We start from the raw sequence: 23517 nt of genomic DNA on the forward strand, positions 1-23517 counted from the left end.
GCTGCTGAGCTAAAAGATGAAACGATACTTGTCCCAGCTGACACTCCACCAATCTCACCCTCACAACATCAATTTAACATCAGCCCTCCCAAACTGAGCGAGGTGGAAAAGGCAGTGAAGAAGGCAAGATCGGCATTAGCGCCAGGCCCTAACAGAGTTCCCTATTGTCTCTACAAGAACGCCGTGGATGTTCTGGAATTTCTCTGGAGAAACATGAGGCTTGTGTGGGAAAAGCAAGTGATCCCCAAAGCCTGGAGAAGAGCCGGGGGGAGTACTGATCCCAAAAGAAAAGAATTGGTCTACCATCAAACAGTTTCGCCAAATAAACCTTCTGAACATAGAAGGCAAGATCTTTTTCAGCGTGTTGGTGCAAAGACTTACAAAGTATCTGAAATAAAACCGTTTCATTGATACATCACTCCAAAAGGCTGGCATAGCAGGCTTCTCGGGATGCCTTGAACATACCAGCGTCATATGGCATCAAATCCAGACGGCTAAGAAAGAAGGAAAGGATCTGCATGTCTGGTTCCTTGACCTGGCCAACGCCTATGGTTCAGCTCCTCATTCCCTACTGTGGACTGCTTTTGAATTATTTCAGGTGCCTGCAACATTAACAAATCTGGTAAAACACTACTTCCAGGATCTGCAAGTTTGTCTCACAACATCAGACTTCACCACAGCGTGGCATCCACTGGAAGTAGGCATCATGGCGGGGTGCACCATCTTCCCACTGGCCTTCACTATGGCAATGGAGCTCATTATCAGAGCCTCAAAATGGGATGCAGGAGGAAAAGGGCTAAAGTTTGGTCAACGGTTACCACTGATACGAGCCTATATGGATGATATAACGATACTGACGACAACTGTCCCCTGCACCAAGAGACTTCTGGAAAAGCTTCATCAAAACATCACATGGGCGAGCATGAAGATCAAGCCCAGCAAGTGGAGAAGCATCTCCATTGTCAAAGGTCAAGTCACAGATCAAAGATTTCAGATTGACAGAACACCCGTCCCAACTGTTTCAGAAATGCCAGTGAAGAGCTTGGGCCAATGGTATGATGCTAAGCTCAAGGACACAGAGCAGTTTAAACAACTCAAAAAGGATACCATTATGTATATAGCTCACATCGACAAGACCTTGCTGCCAGGAAAACTCAAGCTGTGGTGCTTCCAGTTCGGCATACCCCCAAGACTCATGTGGCCTTTAACAGTGTATGAAATCCCCATCAACAAGGTGGAAAAACTCGAAAGAGTGATCAGCACACATGTGAAACAGTGGCTTGGACTTCCACAATGCTTAAGTCCTGTTGGACAGTACAGGAACAGCAAATTGGAATTACCAATTGCAAGTCTTGTGGAAGAATTCAAATGCAACAAAGCAAGGTTGGTCATGACCCTCACTGAATCTGAAGATATTGTTATTCGAACAGTGCCCCCCCCCCATCCGTGTGGTAACGGGGAGGAAGTGAACCCCATCTGAAGCCATTCAGAGAGCTAAGTCTGCTCTTTGCTTCAGGGATGTGGTTGGCCAAGTCCAACATGGGAGAGCCGGGCTCGGGCTCGTCCCAAAAGCTCCTCAGTGGCACAAGGCAACATCCGTGCAGAAGAGACGGCTCGTGGTGGAGGAGTTGAGAAGACAGGAGGAGGCAGAGCGACATGCCAGGGCCATCTCAATGGCCAAGCAGGGCCAATGGACTAATTGAGAGAGCCTGGAAAAGAGAAAACTTAGCTGGCGTGACATCTGGGAAATGGAGGGATCTTGGCTAAGTTTTGTCATCAGAGCCACTTATGACCTCCTACCCACACCCCAGAACCTGAACCAGTGGTGGGGAGAAGACCTCGCTTGCTCTCCTTGTCAAGCACCTGCATCACTAAGGCACCTTTTAACAGGATGCACCACGAGGCTCAGCCAGGGGTGGTATACTTGGCGGCATAACCAAGCTCTCAGACAGCTGGCATCAGTCTTGGAACAGGGGCAAATCACCACAAATGCTCTCCCACAAACATCGGCAGGAAATGTCCACATTACACGATTTGTACCAGCAGGCCAACCTCCAGAGCACCATATAACATCAAAAGATGTAAGCATTCTGCAGGTTGCTCGGGATTGGAAAATGGACGTGGACTTGGAAAAAAGCTTGTGTTTCCCCCAGACACTGCAGCTACAACACTCCAGCCAGACGTGGTCCTGTGGTCCACAACAGCCAAGCTGGCATATGTTGTGGAATTGACAGTACCATGGGAAGATGGTGTTGAAGAAGCTTATGACAGGAAAAAGACCAAGTACTCTGAACTGGCAACTGAAGCTGCCCAGAACGGCTGGAAGACCAAGATTTTCCCTGTAGAAGTGGGATGCAGGGAAATTGTTGCTACATCTACGACCGGTCTACTGAAGAAGATGCGCGTGAGGGGTTATTCACTCCAACAAGCAATCAAGTCCTTGTCAAATGCAGCAGAAGAAAGCAGCAATTGGATTTGGATTAAAAGGAAAGACAACAACTGGGCTGCAAGATGAAGACAGGAGGGTATGGAACTGAGGGGGGTGTATCTGGGACGCCAGGTAGCACCATTGAGCCCTCTGGAGGCGTCATGGGCTTATCAACGAAACGTCAAAGAAGGAGGGTGCCCACCTGATGACCCCGATGAGGGACCTACCCTCCCTCCTTGTCACCACTCCAAGCCCACTGCCAACATCGAGAGTGCTGACTTATCATAGGGATTGAAACATCAAGTCCTATTAGCTCTACTCTACTAACAATAAGCTGAGACCTCTCCCACTGTTCTTTAAGAAGAATGTATTGATATCATCCAATGATACCACCTGGATTTTATAGTGTACACTATGCTGTTTTGGTATCGATTATTAAATTTACATTAGCTTTAAATCTGCCCCCAGTGGAACCAACTGCATTGAACCAACACATAATTCATGACTTTTTATTCTGATTATTCTTTCCCTTCTTAAATTTTACATTTATAAGACTGTCAAAGGCCCACTTTTACTTTGTTCCCACATAGAAGCCTTGTCAAAGCCATCCTGTGTGCATTTTAATGACATACAATTAATCGATTCTTCAAGAAGTCCTTCTTTGTTTCCAGTCTGCCACACTGTGCTGTTTCCATTGATCAGTTTTCCATAAATTACTGCAAAAATAAGTTCCAGGTTCTGTATACTACCCAACCCCCATACTCGAAGTTGAAATGCCAACATATCTTTACTTCTTTGGCTTGCATCCGGTTCAAATGGTTTCTGTGGGGAGTGCAAAGTATTCCTAGAATGCACTGAAGCTTGGGCCTTTTTATAAATTCCCAAGAATCCTCAGGAATTAATTTTCCCCATTTCAATCTATGCCCTGTGACTTTAATGCATTCACAACCTGAGAACTCAAAGAATCCGGGACAGAGAATCCATTTGTTGCCCTGGTTCTCATTCGACTGGATGTTGAACAGCTGAAGTGTCACTTTTACTTTTATGTTTACTCTTTCTGAGTGAAAAAGATAATGGGAATTTACACGGAACTTCATCGGATGAAGGACAACGAGATCTAGGTGTTCTTGTACATCAGTCACTGAAAGCAAGCATGCAGGTACAGCAGGTAATGAAGAAAGCTAATGGCGTGCTGGCCTTCATAACAAGGGGAATTGAGTATAAGAGCAAAGAGGTCCTTCTGCAGCTGCACAGAGCCCTGGTGAGACCACACCTGGAGTACTGTGTACAGTTTTGGTCTCCAAATTTGAGGAAGGACATTCTTGCTATTGAGGGAGTACAGCGGAGGTTCACAAGGTTAATTCCCGGGATGGCAGGACTGTCATATGTTGAAAGATTGGAGCGACTGGGCTTGTATACTCTGGAATTTAGAAGGCTGAGAGGGGATCTTATTGAAACATATAAGATTATTAAGGGATTGGACAGGCTGGAGGCAGGAAGCATGTTCCTGCTGATGGGTGAGTCCAGAACCAGAGGCCACAGTTTAAGAATTAGGGGTAGGCCATTTAGAACGGAGTTGAGGAAAAACTTTTTCACCCAGAGAGTGGTGGATATATGGAATGCTCTGCCCCAGAAGGCTGCGTAGGCCAAGTCTCTGGATGCTTTCAAAAAAAAGATGGATAGAGCTCTTAAAGATAGCGGAATCAAAGGTTATGGGGATAAGGCAGGAACTGGATACTGATAGTAGATGATCAGCCATGATCACAGTGAATGGCCATGCTGGCTTGAAGGGCCAAATGGCCTACTCCTGCACCTATTGTCTATTGTCTATAACTCATGTGTAATGTCAGAGTAGACCCAAGTCAAGTCTCAACCTTTCTTCCAGTCTCAGTTTACCCAAGATATATGATCCTAAGGTTACAGCTTACTTGTGCCATGCATTGCTTCATAGGATTCACAACACGTAAAATGTCTCTTAACTGCCTACCTTCCAGGTTGTAGTTTACTTGGTTTGCACTTCTCTCAAATGCTCTATCACTTTGTTCCACTCTTGCATAGCAAAGCTTCAGGGTTCTCCCTCACTTGTTTTCCTCTCATTGTCACAAGCACAGGAAATACACAGAGAGTCATACCGCACAGAAATGGGCCCTTCAGACAAAACAGTCCATGCCGACCAAGATGCTTATCCAAGGTAGTCCCATTTGCCAGTGTTTAGACCATAAATTTCTAAACCTCACCTATTCACGTATCCATACACTATCCTATAATACATCTACATCTTTTATACCCTCACATTTCTGTGTTTCCTTACCTCTGCCTTGATATATACTACTTCAATTACAGTGTATTTACTTTGGCTTTTTTGACACTGATCAACAGAAAAATACTCTTTCGTGTCATAGTGAAAATAGATCTCTACAAATATAAAACACAAAATAATTGATTCCAGAAGTATTCACCCCCTTTAATATGATACACCAGATCATCACTGGTGCAGCCAACTAGTTTTAGAAGTCATATAATGAGTTAAGGTGTCCTAGCTATATATAAACCAGTGTGTAGTCAAGGTGTTTCAAATGATGGTAGTAAAAATACACCTGTATTTGGAAGGTCCAAATACTGGCGAGTCAGTATCCTGGCAAAAACTACACCATGAAGACAAAGGAACACTCCAAGCAACTCCATGAAAAGGTTATTGAGAAACACAAGTCAGGAGATGGGTACAAGAAAATTTCCAAGTCACTGAATATCTCTTGGAGTACAGTTAAGTCAATCATCAAGAAATGGAAAGAATATGGCACAGCTGTAAATCTGCCTAGAGCAGGCTGTGCTCAAAAACTGAGTGACCGTGCAAGAAGGGGACAAGTGAGGGAGGCCACTAAGAGACCTATGATAACTCTGAAGGAGTTACAAGCTTCAGTGGCTGAGATGGGAGAGATTGCACATACAACAACTGTTGTCTGGGTGCTTCACCATCCACAGCTTTATGAGACAGTGGCAAAGAGAAAGCCACTGTTGAAAAAATACTCACATGAAATCTTGGCTAGAGTTTTCCAGAAAGCATGTGGGAGATTCTGAAGTCAGCTGGACGAAGGTTCTATGGTCTGATGAAACCAAAAGACAACCAGGAAGCATGGTGGTGGCTGCATCATGCTGTGGAGATGCTTCACTGCAGCAGGCCCCGGAAGGCATGTGAAGATAGAGGGTAAAATGAATGCTGCAAAGTACAGGGAAATCCTGGAGGAAAACTGCAATCTGGGAGAAGATTTTTGTTTTTCAGCAAGACAATGGTCCCAAGCATAAAGCCAAAGCTACACGGGAATGGCTTCAAAACAACAAAGTTAATGTCTAGGAGTAGCCAACTCAGAGTCTAGACCTCAATCCAATTGAGAATTTGTGACTGGACTGGAAAAGGGCTGTTCCCCAAACAATCCGACGGAGCTTGAGCAGTTTTATAAAGAAGAATGGGGGAAAATTGCAGCACCCAGAGGTGCAAAGCTGAAAGACACCTATCCACACAGACTCAAGGCTGTAATTGCTGCCAAAGGTGCATCTACTACATACTGACCTGAAAGGGGTGAGTAATTATGTAATCAGTTATCTTGCGTTTAATAAATACAGCCCAATTTTGTAGAAATTTGTTTTGACAAAAGCCTTTTCTGTCGATCAGTGTCAAAAAAACAAATCTAAATCCCCTGTGATTCAATGATGTAAAACAATAAATCATGAAACTTCTGGGGGGGGGGGGTGGGAGAATACTTTTTATAGGCACTGCAATTCCTATATCAGTGACCCCCCACCCTTTAAGATTATCTCCTATTTTTAGGCATTACAGGTTTCCCCCGCCATCCGAAGGTAGGGCGTTCCTATGAAACGGTTCGTAAGCCGAAATGTCGTAAAGTGAAGAAGCAATTACCATTTATTTATATGAGAAAATTTTGTGACCGTTCGCAGGCCTGAAAATAACCTACCAAATCATGCTAAATGACACTTAAAACCTAAAATAACAGTAACAACACTTAAAAGTTGCTGGTGAACGCAGCAGGCCAGGCAGCATCTCTAGGAAGAGGTGCAGTCGACATTTCAGGCCGAGACCCTTCGTCAGGACTAACTGAAGGAAGAGTGAGTAAGGGATTTGAAAGTTGGAGGGGGAGGGGAGGGGGAGATCCAAAATGATAGGAGAAGACAGGAGGGGGAGGGATAGAGCCGAGAGCTGGACAGGTGATAGGCAAAAGAGATACAAGAGGATCATGGGACAGGAGGTCCGGGAAGAAAGACAAGGGGGGGGTGACCCAGAGGATGGGCAAGGGGTATATTCAGAGGGACAGAGGGAGAAAAAGGAGAGTGAGAGAAAGAATGTGTGTATAAAAATAAGTAACAGATGGGGTACGAGGGGGAGGTGGGGCCTTAGCGGAAGTTAGAGAAGTCGATGTTCATTCCATCAGGTTGGAGGCTACCCAGACGGAATATAAGGTGTTGTTCCTCCAACCTGAGTGTGGCTTCATCTTTACAGTAGAGGAGGCCGTGGATAGACATGTCAGAATGGGAATGGGATGTGGAATTAAAATGTGTGGCCACTGGGAGATCCTGCTTTCTCTGGCAGACAGAGCGTAAATGTTCAGCAAAGCAGTCTCCCAGTCTGCGTCAGGTCTCGCCAATATATAAAAGGCCACATTGGGAGCACCGGACGCAGTATATCACCCCAGTCGACTCACAGGTGAAGTGATGCCTCACCTGGAAGGACTGTTTGGGGCCCTGAATCGTGGTAAGGGAGGAAGTGTAAGGGCATGTGTAGCACTTGTTCCGCTTACACGGATAAGTGCCAGGAGGGAGATCACTGGGGAGGGATGGGGGGGACGAATGGACAAGGGAGTTGCGTAGGGAGCGATCCCTGCAGAATGCAGAGGGGGGGGGAGGGAAAGATGTGCTTAGTGGTGGGATCCCGTTGGAGGTGGCGGAAGTTACGGAGAATAATATGTTGGACCCGGAGGCTGGTGGGGTGGTAGGTGAGGACCAGGGGAACCCTATTCCTAGTGGGGTGGCGGGAGGATGGAGTGAGAGCAGATGTACGTGAAATGGGGGAGATGCGTTTAAGAGCAGAGTTGATAGTGGAGGAAGGCAAGCCCCTTTCTTTAAAAAAGGAAGACATCTCCCTCGTCCTAGAATGAAAAGCCTCATTCTAGGACGAGGGAGATGTCTTCCTTTTTTAAAGGAAGGGGCTTCCCTTCCTCGGCTGGGGTGATATACTGCGTCCGGTGCTCCCGATGTGGCCTCATTCTTCCAGCATCTGCAGAATTCCTGTTATTTGCGTTTAAAATAACAGTAACATATAGTAAAAGCAGGAATGATATGATAAATACACAGCCTATATAAAGTAGAAATACTTTTCCACAATCATTGCCGGCACTGTTCTCCATAGCGAAAATCGCACGCAAGCGCTCTCAGCAGAAAGTCTCATGCAAGCACTGTTGGCAAAAACACTCTCTCCAGTAACCTTTAAGCTATGAAGCTGCCAAGTCATACCAAATAACACATAAAAATACACAGCCGATATAAAGTAGAAATAATGTATGTACAGTGTAGTATCACTTACTGGAATTGGGAAGACAGCCTGCCGAGCACACTGATGATGGTGTGTTAGACTGAGTCGTCGGAGTTTGGGTGGAGCAGTGGCCCCAACCCTCCAGGTTGCCGACTGATACCGATCCGTGAAGCATGCAGGGGTACAGCGGTAGCCTGGAGGCACACAGCACATCTTTAAGAAAAAAGCCAAAATAAACATGCTAATTAATTAGGTGCCGCCCAGCACATAAATGTCAGCCCAGATCAGAGGCAAAGCAATTGGCAATTGTCTCTTATCTGGGCCGACAATTACATGCCGGGCGGCACCTAATTAATTAGCTTGTTTATTTCGGCTTTTTTCTTAAAGGTGTGCTGGGCGCCTCCCAGCTACCGCTGCATTCTCCGCGAATTGGTATCTGTCTGCGGCTTGGAGGTTGGGGTGGTGGGACTCTGGGGTGTCATCTCATCATCGTCTGTTTCCATTAGGGCAGGCAGCTCACCTTCTCCTATGACTGCCCGCCTCGATGTCGAAGGTCGAGGTTCGTCGTCTGCTGTGGCTGATGTGGAAGGCTTGCTTGACTGCTGAGCCTCGCACATTTTTAGATCATACAATTCTTTGTAAGCACTCAAACCATCCTGTAAATATGCCTTAAACCGACGTACCCTTTCAAAATTAAAGTCGTATTTTATCATTACTCATTTGGTTTCAATTGTTATCCTTTCCTCTTCCAATTACATCAACTCTTCATCTATCAGTTCTTGGTCATGGGATGCCAAAACCTCTTCAACATCATCTTCATCAACTTCCACAGCCAAACTCACTTTGTCCTTACTTCATTCACCACGATCGAAATGCTTAATTATGTCTAGTTTTACGCTAAGTGTAACACCCTTACGAGCTCTTTTAGGCTTTTCTGATACCTTAGAACTCATTTTGCTAACGACTGCTCACAGGCACGTGTTTAAGCAATGCTGGCGAGAATGCCATTCCGAATCCGGGGGAGAGTGGCTGCTCGGGGCACGCGCTGCCTTTTTTATTGCGCTCTGCTTTTCTCGCACGCTGCCTTTCTTCGTAACAGTGAAAACACCTTCTGTTAGCAAAAACAGGTAACTAATGTAGGTCTTTCATAACAGTGAGGTTTCGTAAAGCGAGCATTCGAAAAGCGGGGGACACCTGTATCACCAGGGGAAATATTCTGTGGTTACTGCCTGCCCCCCAGGATCAAAATATTGCATCTATGCTACTAAATACCTTAGAGCACAACCCCCATGTACTCACTTCCACACCCACAAAGTCATGTCTTTCTTTAAATAAGGTGACTAAAACAATTGACAATACCATGGGTGTGGTCTTGCCAAAGCTCTGTACAGATGTAGGAAGATTTCCTTACAAAAGTACTCTTTCCCGTACAGAAAAGGCCAACATTTACTTTCAAATTAATTTTGTTTCAATGATGTGACACTTGTATATATATAATTCCCATCTGCTCATTCACTTAGAATTTCCTCACCTTTCAGATATATTTAAAATACATAAGACATATTTAGTTCTGAAAAAAAAGGATAGAAGCTATCAGTTAGAAACAGGAATTTAAACAATTCCAATGATCAGATTACGGAGGGGAAAAAAGTCATAGCTGAAATAAAACTTCATTTTTGATGACAAAATGGAATCCATTTGAGATTCTGAATGAGATTGCAGCAGATGATGCACTACAGTTTAACTAAAGACAATTCCAACAGTTTGCACAAATTATCATTTGTCTTGTCTCAACTCACCATGGTGCCAGAGCACCAAACTGCAATGCTGGAGAACTAACCACATTCTGTTATACACTGTACTGTGTGATATTGGGTAACTCAGCTGCTCTCGGCTGATGAAACAGGAAGCGTCTCTCTGTAACATTTTCTGGCCATATGATGTGGATGTTTAAAAGAACCAAAAGAAAAATAGCACCAGTAGGTGAGAAGAACCAATTAGCTCCCTTCTCATATTAGTTTTCCTCAGGAGGCATTTGTCGGGATTGAGCCAAGCTGGTACCAGCAAAATTGCTAAAGCGAGCTTGTGAACACAAGAGAATGTAGAATATTACAGCACAGGACAGGAACATTACAGTACAGTGCAGTTCAGCCCATGATGCTGTGCTGACATTTTAACCTATTTTAAGAGCCATCTAACCCTTCCCTCCTACATACTGCATCCCTCCTTTTTCTATCATACATGTGCCTACCTAAGAATTTTTATAAGCACTAATCTGTCCCTACCACCACCTCAGCTAGGCCATTCCACACATCCACCACTGTGTAAAAAAACCTACCTCTGACACTCCCCCCTTCCCCATACTTTCCTCTAACCGCTGTAAAATTATGGGCTTCAGTGACTGGCAGCTGAATGAGGTTTGCAAAAATGTCTGAGCAACATGCTCCTTTCTTTGTAACTGCCAGCAGCAGGTGGCCCCAATTCCATCTCCAAATCACTGAAAGGTTGGTCGAGAACACAACTGCATAGGCGCATGGACGTCAGCCAGTTAGACCAGTGGGAAGAATTTAAAAGGAGATGATTTTTTCTTCAGCGGTTTGATCGACGCACAACTGCGCAGGCGTGTGGACATCAGCGAGTTAGACGGGCAGGAAGAATTTAAAAAGAAGACAGCTTTATAGAATGGGCATTGGAGTAGAGGGAGTCAGAGTAGGAGGGCTTTGGCAATAACACGTCGGGCGAGGTAAGTTACTTGTGAAGAAGAGGAATAGGAAGTATGTCTGTGAGGCCGGTGTTCTGTACTGGGCGTCGGATATGGGATGTCCGGGAGACTCCCAGCCTCCTGGATGGCCACAACTGCGCCAAGTGTGTTGAGCTGCAGCTCCTTAGGGACCGGGTTAGGAAACTGGAGATACAGCTTGAAGACCTTCATCTAGTCAGGGAAAGTGAGGAGGTGATAGAGAGGAACTATATGCAAGTAGTTACACCGAGGCCTTGGGAGACAGATAAATGGGTAAAAGTCAGGAGAGGGAAGGGCAAGAGTCAGATACCAGAAAGTACCCCTATGGCTGTCCCCCTTAACAAGAAGTACTCCTGTTTGAGTACTGTTGGGAGGGATGACCTACCTGGGGGAAGGATAAGACATGAGAGAATAGGACCAATCAAGTGTGACAGTGGAAAAATGTGTATGGAACTGGAGGACATAGCAGAGGTACTTAATGAATACTTTGCTTCAGTATTCACTATGGAAAAGGACCTTGGCGATTGTAGGGTGACTTAGAGTGAACTGAAAAGCCTGAGAATATAGACATTAAGAAGGAGGATGTGCTGGAGCTTTTGGATAAGTCACCGGGACCAGACGAGATGTACCCCAGGCTACTGTGGGAGGCAAGGGAGGAGATTGCTGAGCCTCTGGCAACGATCTTTGCATCATCAATGGGGACGGGAGAGGTTCCAGAGGATCGGAGTGTTGCAAATGTTGTTCCTTTACTTAAGAAAGGGAGTAGAGATAGCCCTGGAAATTATAGACCGGTGAGGCTTACTTCAGTGGTTGGTAAGTTGTTGGAGAAGATCCTGAGAGGCAGGACTTATGAACATTTGGAGAGGTATAATATGCTTAGGAATAGTCAGCTGGCTTTGTCAAAGGCAGGTCGTGCCTTACTAGCCTGACTGAATTTTTTGAGGATGTGACAACACATCGATGAAGGTACAGTAGTAGATGTAGTATATATGGATTTCAGCAAGGCATTTGATAAGGTACCCCATGCAAGGCTTATTGAGCAAGTAAGGAGGCATGGGATCTAAGGGGACTTAGCATTGTGGATCCAGAATTGGCTTGCCCACATAAAGTAGAGCGGTTGTAAACGGGTCATATTCTGCATGGAGGTCGGTACCAGTGGTGTGCCTCAGGGATCTGTTCTGGGACCCCTACTCTTTGTGATTTTTTATAAATGACCTGGATGAGGAAGTGGAGGGATGGGTTAGTAAATTTGCTGATGACACAAAGGTTGGGGGTGTTGTGGATAGTGTGGAGGGCTGTCAGGGGTTACAGCAAGACATTGGTAGGATGCAAACCTGGGCTGAGAAGTGGCAGATGGAGTTCAACCCAAATAAGTGTGAGGTGGTTCATTTTGGTAGATCAAATATGATGGCAGAATATAGTATTAATGGTAAGACTCTTGGCAGTGCGGAGGATCAGGGGGACCTTGGGGTCCGAGTCCACTCAAAGCTGCTGCGCAGGTTGACTCTGTGGTTACGAAGGCATACAATATATTGGCCTTCATCAACCACGAGATTGAGTTTAGGAGCTGAGAGGTAACGTTACAGCTATATAGGACCCTGGTCAGACCCCACTTGGAGCACTGTGCTCAGTTCTGGTCACCTCACTAAAGGAAGGATGTGAAAACTATAGAGGAGGGTTACAAGGACGTTGCCTGGACTGGGGCGCATGCCTTAGAGAATAGGTTGAGTGAATTTATCCTTTTCTCCTTGGAGCAATGGAGGATGAGAGGTGACCTGACAGAGATGTATAAGATGATGAGAGACATTGATCGTGTGGCTAGTCAGAGGCTTTTTCCCCAGGGCTGAAATGGCTAACACGAGAGGGCACAGCTTTAAGGTGCTTGAAAGTAGGTATAGAGGAAATGTCAGGGGTAAATTTTCTTACGCAGGGAGTGGTGAGTGCGTGGAATGGGCTGCTGGTTACGGTGGTGGAGGTGGATACAATAGGGTCTTTTAAGAGACTCCTGAATAGGTACATGGAGCTTAGAAAAATATGGGTCACCCTAGGTAATTTCTAAAGTAAGTACATGTTCGGCACAGCATTGTGGGCTGAAGGGCCTGTATTGTGCTGTAGGTTTTCTATGTTTCTATGATTTCAGAAAGGATAGAAAACCCGTGACCTGCACATGCACAAAAGGAAAAGACAAGTACAAGAAATATGAACAATGCCTTCTTCTTCAGGGCACAGACTAGCTCAGAGATATGTGGTATATTGAAGGAAGAACCCAGTGCTCCCTCTTCTATTGTCTTACAGGATCAATGAATAAAGAAGGAAGGAAAAGCACAATACCTGCTTCCTGAAATTTCTGCAAAAGATCCAGCCGCATGGACTTTTCCAAGTTGAAGTATCCGTTTTCTTCATCAGGGCTCTGGAGAAACAGAGGGATGTGCTGGAACACAATCACATGTTTGCTTTTCTTGGTCTGAGCTGCAGCAAGCTGTTCATTTAGCCACTCATCATGGGCTCGCTTTAACTCAGGGCAACCGGAGGCGTCACAAAGAAACTGCGAGTTCAGCACGAGAAACAGTACCCCGCCAACCCAGAAGCTGAAGTAATCATCACCCCAGTTCTTGCAATATTCTAAAACAGTGTCTGGGGTTGGGGAATTGCCTATGTCATGGTTGCCGCTGACAAAAACCAAAGGAACGTTGGGGTCGATACATTTCAGAACATTCTTGAGGTCATCTTTTTGCCTTTCACTCCAAGGAGTACCTGAAAAATTAAGGAAATATCACGACTGATGTGAATTCATTTCTCCCTTTTACTTAAACATTATGAGTCTATAAATTGTGGAATGTTGTCTTGTTTGTATTGTTGCAAGATCCCCATCCCACAGCAGGAGATGGGGACCTCGCAACAGTTTAAACCAGATAACATCTTAGCTTAGTGCATTTGTCTAAAGCTGGCTCTCCCATTGCACACAACAGGAATTCTGCAGATGCTGGAAATTCAAGCAACATACATCAAAGTTGCTGGTGAACGCAGCAGGCCAAGCAGCATCTATAGGAAGAGGCGCAGTCGACGTTTCAGGCCGAGACCCTTCGTCAGGACTAACTGAAGGAAGAGTGAGTAAGGGATTTGAAAGCTGGAGGGGGAGGGGGAGATGCAAAATGATAGGAGAAGACAGGAGGGGATTTTGCATCTCCCCCTCCCCCTCCAGCTTTCATATCCCTTACTCACTCTTCCTTCAGTTAGTCCTGACGAAGGGTCTCGGCCTGAAACGTCGACTGCGCCTCTTCCTATAGATGCTGCTTGGCCTGCTGCGTTCACCAGCAACTTTGATGTATGTTTCTCCCATTGCACATTCCTGTTTGTTAACTTCCACTGGCTTCGGTGAAAACTCAAGTTTGTGAGAGACGTAAAAGGAACTGTATCAGTCAGTGTACAGTCAGGATCTGCCTCATTATGCATAATGTATACTGCATCATTTCTGCTGATGGTGTGACCAACATCCTGACCTAGTTATTCAGCAGGGAAGCAGAATGGTGCTATTTTGCTTGTGTAGTGTGCAGCAACATGCTTTGGTATTCCACTGCTTTACAGAATCTTCTGTTTAATGGTCATTATAATCTGTATGTGCTGAGTAACCAAGGTTGTGCTAACAAAAACTATGCAGAGGAAGATGGAGTGAAGCATAGAAAATATTTTATGACTTTAAAATGCAACCACTCATATTCAGTCTTAAAATACACAGAGCAGTAGTAATTTTCTCAGAAATAGGATACGTATCTAATCAGGAACAATTACTTTTAAATTTATTAAACTTTTATACGATATAAAGCGCATTAGTCTATTTTATATTCCCACTGAGATCATTTAAAAATTATAAATGAAAAAAATCTAAAGTATTAAAAAAAAGGATAAACGATTTACATTTACTGACTAGTTTGAATGACATCATCCACATCCTCTAATGCAAAAATAACATTCATAATAGCCAATTTTCATTATAAACCTTTTAATTTCAATATAGCAGAACATTTTTCTCTGTGTGTGTGTCATTAGATAAACCATCATTTATTCCATCTCTAATTCTATTTAGGAAGATGGTGAGTACAACTGAGTAACTTGTTAGGCAATTTCAGAGGACATTTAAGAGTTAATCACATTGTTACAGATATGGAGCAATAACTATATAGGCCAAAACTGGTAAGGACGACAGATTTTCTTCCCTAAAGATACTAATGAAACAGATGGGTCTTTAAGTGAATTCTGCGGTTTCATGGTCACTGATACTAGCATTGTATTCCTGATTAATTTAATTAGTATATTTATTTAACTGAATTTAAATTACCCAGCTGGGAAGGTGGGAATTGAAATCACTACTTCAGGCCTCTGTAGTACTAGACCAGTAACGCAATCACTATAAACATATCAAAATTATGCACCAGTATATTGATTGTCATACTTTAATGGAGGTAACAATGGTGAAATGCTCCTTTGGTGAGACATGCTCACAAATCAGCTGCCCTTTCTGTATATACTGCACCATTTTCAAAGGCATGGAATGCTCCCTCTATGCCAACACTGAAACTGAAAGTCACCCCTCAGTATCTCCATGAAAATGTTCTTTGTTTGGAATGGCCAGATTGAAAAATAAGGGTATCAATTTTATGCTGGCACAGTGCAAGGTTATTTGATGGAATCTCTGTGAAAAGTATAGACAGGGTAAACCCAAAGAGGCTTTTTCCCCACTGAAGTTGGGTGAGAGGTCACTGGAGGTCACGAGTTAAGGGTGAAAGCTGAAATGTTTAAGGGGAACATGACAGGTAACTTCTTCACTCAGAGGATGATGAGAGTGTGGAGCGAGCCGGTTTGATTTCCACCTTTAGGAGAAATGTGGATAGGCACATGGATGGGAGGGATATGGAGGGCCATGATCCAAGTATATTAATAGTTTGGCATGGACTAGATGGGCTGAAGGGCCTGTTTCTGGTGTTTGTTCTATGACTCTACTCTAGCAACCTCTTCAGTACACTTCTACAACAAAGAGGGTGATAGGTCTGTGGAACAAGCTGTCAGAAGGCGGGTTCAATTAGAATGTTTCAAACATATGGGCAGGTTAGGGTTAGAATGAATGGGAAAAATTTAGAGAGATATTGGGTTAAATGTAGTCAATTGGGACGAGCTCAGGTAGGCATCTTAGTCCATATGGCTGTTAGGCTGAAGGGCTCATGTCTCAAAGTCAAACAGGTGGTTCTGAATTTCAAACAACAGGAATTCTGCAGATGCTGGAAATTCAAGCAACACACATCAAAGTTGCTGGTGAACGCAGCAGGCCAGGCAGCATCTCTAGGAAGAGGTGCAGTCGACGTTTCAGGCCGAGTCCTGACGAAGGGTCTCGGTTCTGAATTTCAGTGTGCTTTTTATAAAAATACTCCAGGAAGAATCATCCAATCGAGTAACAAGGTGTCTACTGGCAAGGCAAGTGGGAATAGACAATTCAGGTGACCAGTGAAAAGGTATTGAATGGCTGGAGACGAGATCAAGGGATCGGTTTTTAGGAGGTAGTCGCGGATGGGGAGGTGGGGATAGAGGTGATGATCAACAAAAGGATCAAAACATACGAACCTTTACCAGCCAGACCCAGCAATGTTCTGGACTTTGTCCAAAATCATTACCATTTTGATAGGCAGGAATTTAAAAGTTGGCAGAATGCCTCACTTAGCAGTGTTCATTTCTCCATCACCCTGCCTTGATTACACTTGCTAGCTACTGTCCACAATGCTTATGTCATGTCATTTGAATGTTTCATCTAAATCTCAATGAACAACACTCGTAATTTTTAGCCACAGTAAAAACAAAAGAAAGTCCAAGAAAATATTGATATTTTTATTTTGGAAATGCAAAGCAACAAGTCATTTTTTTTGTTCTGGTAAAGTAATTTTACAATTGTTTGGATCCTTAGACAAGCCACAGTTAACTGGAGGTCATAGAATCATGATGCAGGCACACCATTAAACCCACATTCATGCCACACACACAAAATGCTGGAGTCACTCAGCAATTCAGGCAGCATCTATGGAAAAGACTAAACAGTCAACGCTTTGGGCCATGACCCTTCATCGGGACTGGGAAAAAAGATGAGAAGCTACAGCAAGAAGGTGTGGGGGGTAGGGGAGGGGAGGAAGAAGCACAAGGTGCAGGTGATAGATGAAACTGGGACGGGGGGAGGGGTGAAGTAAAGAGCTGGGATGTTGATGGTGAAAGAGGTAAAGGGCTGGAGAGGGGGGAATCTGATAGGAGACAGTGGAAGACCATGGAAGAAAGGGAAGGGGGAAGAGCACTACAGGGAGATGATGGGCTGGTACGGAGACAAGGTGAGAGAGGGAAACGGGAACTGGGGAATGGTGAAGAGGGAAGCAATTATCCTAAGTTCAAGAAATGGATGTTCATGCCATCAGGTTGGAAGCTACCAAGACAGAGTATAAAGTGTTGCTCCTCCAACCCTCATCACGGCAGTAAAGGAGGCTATGGACTGAAATGTCAGAATGGGTATGGGAAGTAGAATTGGAATGGGTGGCCTCTGGGATATTCCATTTATTTTTCAGGCGGACATGGCATACGTACTTGGCAAAGCAATCTCCTAATCTATGTCGGGTCCCACCAACATACAGGAGGCCACACCGGGGGCACCAGATACAGCAGAGGACCTCAACAGACTCATAGGTCATCTGGAATCAATGTCATCATGGGAAGAACATGCAAACTCCAACAGGCAGCACTGGAAGTAAAGATTGAACCAGGGTCCCTATGACACACTTTATTCCCCTCCAAGTCTAAGGACTTAATTTCCATCCGAAGATTTGAGAAGGGCAGACATAAATGCCCAACCCTTTAGTATTACTCTTTCCTTAATCCAGTTGGTCTATTTGCCACAAAAGTTGAGTAGGTCCATCCATCCAGCATCACTTTTTTTAAAACACCAGTACATGAAGTATTGTGACCCATTTTAATTATTTCTACATGTTCCAAGATAGCAACCTATTTCACCCCGCAGTACCCAGTAGCAGCTACTCAATTATGATGTTTTCTGTCTGCGTGATTTCCTTTTTTAAAGTGGAAATATTTCTAATGGCTCATGTGTTAGAGTGTTGAGCTAGAGAGGGGATGGGTCAAGCTGGGACAGAGAAACAGGTGATGGTAGATAGAAGCAGACAAGAATAAAATCAGATGGAGCTTGGTGGAAGCTGGGGGTGGGGGGGGGTCAGGAGAAGTAAGGGTGAAGGTAGAGATAGCTAGGAAGGTGATAAGCAGGAACTCAAAGGCTACCAGTGCTGGAATCTGATAAGGAAGGTAATGACGCAAACCAATGGGGGAAGAGGGAAGGACAGATGAAACCAGAACTAGAAAGGGAAGAGGGCAGGAGGTGGGGCAGTGAGCCAGAGCAGTAATTGAGTTGGAAATGGGTGAATGAAAACAGGACAGCAGGGATATGAGAAATGAAACAAAAATGGGAGAACTGGGGTCAAGATCAGAAAATAGGGGAGGAAACCACCAGAGGCAAAAGTTACTTGAAATTGGAGAATTCAGTGCATATACCATTAGGCTGAAGACTACCCAGGAAAAATATGAGGCCTAAAAACTACAATTAACCAGATGAAATTTGCAACAGAAACACAACCTACAATCAAAAACCAAAATTAAAACACAAGATTTCAGCAGTTCAGGCTTGTGTAAGACACACTAGTTCTCTGCTTCTCCTTTGGTCATTAATCTCCCTGGACTGCTTAACATCTTTCAAATTAAGTTGCATAATATTTGCAAAGAACCTAATCAATTTAAAAATTGTAGACTAGACCATCCAACCAACTGTGAAGAACACAACATGGTTACATTTCACAGGAACTCATTCTTCAACTTCACCAACTTTGAAAGGGCTTAAAAAATTAAGCTGCTGGTGTATAGCCCAATGATGTTATCAAATATCTTGTTGATTCAGTCACCTTAAAGTGAAATGTAGATCACTCTGAGATTACACTCAATTACTTGATACTTGCAGCCCCTGCTGTAAATGCCAGCAGTTTGACAGTTTAAATCCAAGAATGATATTGTGCCGTTGACTTATTTAACGCCAAAGGATCACTCTGCAAAAAGATGAAACTAGTCTTGCACTTCTGTATTCCAGGAATTTTGAATTCTCTCAGACAGCAGTGAATCTCTAGAATTCTCTACCCCTCTGGTGGTGGAAGCCAGATCATTTAGATGGAAATAGATTTTTTTTAATTGAGGAGTTGAGTGTCATGGAGAAATAACAGAGTTGGAGCTGAGGTCACCAAAGATCAGCCATGCCCATATTAAATAGTACAATAGGCCTGAAGAGTTGAGTAGTCTATTCCTATTTTCTTGTGCACAGTGTAGGTTTAGCCTTGTTGAACTGTCTTGTCCAACGTTCCCTCTGGAAATGCTGCCTCGAAAATCACAGATGCTTAAAAAGTAATGACAATCAAGTTGCTGTTAATTTTCCCTTCATTGTGGCTGTTTTGTTCTTCATTGCTCACCTCAGCTCCCAGTGTCCAGCAGAAAGCGTGGGCAAGATATACAGACAACGATGGATGAGAGTGGCCTCAGTTGCAAATTCGATTTCTTGTTTTGGGAAACCCATTATTTTCATCCAAATACAAAGGAGAGATTATGAAACTGTCAACTAGATTATTTAAGGGTACAAATCTCCCACCATGTTATACTGGGGTTAGTGCCTAAATATTATCAATAAATTTTGCCCTGAGGAGCATTCATTTAAATAAAGTGAACACAGGTTAGAAAAATAATCAAGGAATTTACTGCTGCTTCCATCAAAATAACTGCTGAGAAGTTAGACTCAAGTTGTTCTTTAGGGTATTATGAGTATTGATAAAATGGATCTGGATGCACTCATATATCTATAGTGGAAAATCATTTCAGACAGTATTAGGTGAACGTGCAAGCAGGGGAAGTATTATGACAACAGAATCTTGACATTAATTGGAATGCACTTTCACTTAATGCCACTGCTGATACTTTGGAGGTCAGGCACAAGTAACAGGAAGAATTCCAGTGGCACTACATAATAATATACTCTTCTTAAGGGATTTTAACTACTTACAGTCAAGTTGCTATTATTATACTCTTTGACTTTGGAACTTGCAAATTGCAAAAGTCCACAAGGAGTAATGAGGGAGATAAAAGAATTTTTTAAGCATTATGACTTGGAGACCGAGTAAAGTACAGACGGGAGAGGGAGGAGGGAGGGAGGAGGAGGGGGGGCGAGGGGGAGGGGGAGAAGGAGGAGGAGAGGAGGAGAAGGAGAAAGGAGGAGGAGGAGGAGGAGGAGGAGGAGGAGGAGGAGGAGGAGGAGGAGGAGGAGGAGGAGGAGGAGGAGGAGGAGGAGGAGGAGGAGGAGGAGGAGGAGGAGGAGGAGGAGGAGGAGGAGGAGGAGGAGGAGGAGGAGGAGGAGGAGGAGGAGGAGGAGGAGGAGGAGGAGGAGGAGGAGGAGGAGGAGGAGGAGGAGGAGGAGGAGGAGGAGGAGGAGGAGGAGGAGGAGGAGGAGGAGGAGGAGGAGGAGGAGGAGGAGGAGGAGGAGGAGGAGGAGGAGGAGGAGGAGGAGGAGGAGGAGGAGGAGGAGGAGGAGGAGGAGGAGGAGGAGGAGGAGGAGGAGGAGGAGGAGGAGGAGGAGGAGGAGGAGGAGGAGGAGGAGGAGGAGGAGGAGGAGGAGGAGGAGGAGGAGGAGGAGGAGGAGGAGGAGGAGGAGGAGAAGAAGAAGAAGAAGAAGAAGAAGGCGGCTCTCTGCAGGAGGTCACGTCTGCCTCCAGTGTTCCTTACAAGGTGCCAGCTAGGATTCAGCTTTAAATGGTACTAACCAATGACATTGCTCCCAATCCCACCCCTCCCAGCTGATGGCTACAATCACTTTCCACTGGTGCTAGCTGCATTCCCAATCATGTCAAGGGAGATCATGATGTTGACACCCGAGCTATACTACAATTGAGCAATGCAGGTCAATCGTACATTGTAATCACCAAGTCCATTTTCAAATGCTGTCAATACGTCCCCATATTTTTAAGCCACTTCGTAATTCCAGCAACATGCAGAATGCAGCCCAAACTTCAAGTTTTTTTTATTTAAATGGAGAAGGATTCATTTCCACTCCCAAATGCACAGAATGCTTTCAGGTACTATGTTGTTTTCAGAAGGATAAGCACCCTGAGACCACTCCAGTCCTTCCCCATGTGTGCACCTGCAGGGAATATACTCAGTAACATTAAGCAATTCACTAGTTCCGATTACTTCAGTGTATTCACCTAGCTGTGTGACTTCCTCCCATTTTCTGCGTGCCAGCCACACACAGGAGTTCATTTATCCATCTATCATAACATGTTCCTTCTCAGTCTTCAACAATGAGAACTGCATTATACTAAGGCATTAAGATCATCACCTCATTACAGACCTCACCTACATTATACCTTAACTAACTAATTTAACTAGCTAATTTGGCAAGAATTCGCTATTTCTACGGTAACTGTTGGTGAGGTCACTTGGGTTTAGAGATTTGTTTCTCTACATCTGGTGCTCAAGTTGTAATGAGGCTAGTTCTGTGGAAGGAAATAAAGATATTAAATAAGTCTTTTATATAAACTATGAATGGAAGAATTAAGGATAGGCTTCATTGCACTAAATAATTGTGCTGACTTCCACCATCTGATTTTTCAAATCACTTACAGGTATAGTCATTAATTTCATACTGGAAATGTGGCAATTTCAGCAGAGCAAGCTCCCCAAAAAACAGCAATTTGACAGTAACTAGATAACCTGATTTAGCTAAGTAAATAAATATTGTCTAAGTCACAAGGTTAATGATTGCCAGCTATGGATACTTTTTTTACTTAGTGTCGTGAAGCACAGAAATGGGCCAGCAAATCCTTGCTGACCATTTTTCCCAAATATCCCTAATTAAATTTGCTTGCACAACGCCTGACCTTTCAAGGTGTCTATTTCAATATCTTGAAAACATAGTGATTGTATCTCATTCTACCGCCTTCTCCAGCAGCACGTTGCAGATCTTTTTAAAGACAAAGGAAGTGCAAAGTCTGTCAGTCCTTCTTTGTGGTCCTGACTGACTGGTGGTATGAAAATTTTTCCATGAGTCCAGTTTTTTCATGCTTAATGAGCGAGGCTCCTGTCCAATGGATGCAGAGCAGCTGCTAACCCCCATTAGAATCACACAGCACAGAAAAAGGCACTTTCAACCCACCTCATCCATGCCGACCATGATAGCCTTCTACGCTAATCCTATCTGTCCACGTGAAGGCCCATATTGTCCTACACCTTTCCTATCCAAAATCCGTCTAAAAGTATTTTAAACGTTGGAATTATATCTGCCTCCACTACTTCCTCTGGAAGCTCATTCCAGATATTTACCACCCTCTGTGTAGAAAAACGTATTCATTAGATCTTTTTAAAATTCAGATCTCTTTAAATTCAGAAGAGTGAAGGAGGATCTCATTGAGACATTGAACTTTGGAAAGCTTCAATAGAGTGGATGTGGAGGGGTTATTTCCTGTGGGGGGGGAGTCTAAGACCTGAGGACATAGCCTCAGAATAGGGGGATGTCCATTTAGAATGGAGATGAGGGGAATTTTTTTGAGTCAGAGAGTGGTGAATCTGTGGAATTCATTCCAACAGGTGGCTGTGGAGGCCAGGTCATTGGGTATATTTAAGGCAGAGGTTGATAGGTTCTTCATTAGTCAGGGACACAGGAAGGCGGCAGGAAATTGGGGATGAGAGGGAAAATGGATCAGCCATGATGAAAAGGTGAAGCAGACTTGATGGGCCAAATGGCCTAATTCTGCTCTTCTATCTTATGGCCTGAATTTCTCATTTTTCACATTAAACCTCAGCCCTCTAGTTCTAGACTCCCCTTGTCCTAGGAATATGATTCTGAGTATTTATGTATCTTATCTATGCCTCTCATAATTACACGCTTCTATAATCCAATGAGAATAAATTCCGCTTATCCAATCCCTCTTTATAACTACAGCAACCCCCCCCCCCCGCCACCCGGGCAACATCCTGGTTAAGTACTTCTGCACTCTCTCTACTGCCACCACATCCTTTATGTAGTGTGGCAACTAGAACAGTACACATTATTCTAAATGCAGTCTAAACAATGCTTTGAGAAACGGTAATGAGACTACACAACTCAATGCATTGCTCTTTAAAGGCAAGCATACCAAATGCTTTTTTCAGTATCCTATTGACCAAAGTAGGAATTTCTTGAGGTTACAAACTTGCACCTCAATAACTCTCTATACATCAGTGCTCTCAAGGACTCTGCCATTGACCCAGCATGTCTTATCACAATTTGATTTCTCAAAATACGTTCTCTCCCACTCGTCCAGATTAGATTCCATCTCACAACTTTCCAGCTGATCTATCCCTTTGTATCCTGAGACAACCTTCTTTGCTACCTACAACTCCGCCAATTTTCGTGTTGGTTTAAATGGAAAGTTAACGACATGTGATTATGTGCAACACATCCGCAGGGGCTGTTAGACCAGAGTACCATGTCATTAACTTTTCATTTAAATCTCTTCACTTAATTCGGGTACAAACTAATCTCTATTCCCTTGGGGTATTTTAGCAGTATAAATGATTCAGTGCTCTGGGGAACAGCCCCAAGTCACTGTCTTTCATTCAGACTCACACATACAGTATTGTGCAAAAGTCTTAGGCACATATATAACTATGGTGTCTAAGACATTTGCACAGTACTGCAGTAATTTTATG

The 23517-nt window shown here is 44.1% G+C and overlaps 1 protein-coding gene across 2 annotated transcripts in view; it reads right to left on the reverse strand.

Annotated features, from left to right (window-relative positions):
- The window catches only part of cpped1 (calcineurin-like phosphoesterase domain containing 1), a 241961-nt gene that overhangs the window by 90547 nt on the left and 127897 nt on the right, over nucleotides 1-23517 (reverse strand). For both annotated transcript variants that reach the window (XM_063059096.1, XM_063059097.1), the window contains exon 3: nucleotides 13042-13464. In XM_063059096.1, the coding sequence (XP_062915166.1) occupies nucleotides 13042-13464 (423 nt within the window). The remainder of the gene's footprint in view (nucleotides 1-13041; nucleotides 13465-23517) is intronic.

This window comes from Mobula hypostoma, chromosome 9 (genome assembly GCF_963921235.1).
Source record: "Mobula hypostoma chromosome 9, sMobHyp1.1, whole genome shotgun sequence".
Classification (NCBI taxonomy): Eukaryota; Metazoa; Chordata; class Chondrichthyes; order Myliobatiformes; family Myliobatidae; genus Mobula; species Mobula hypostoma.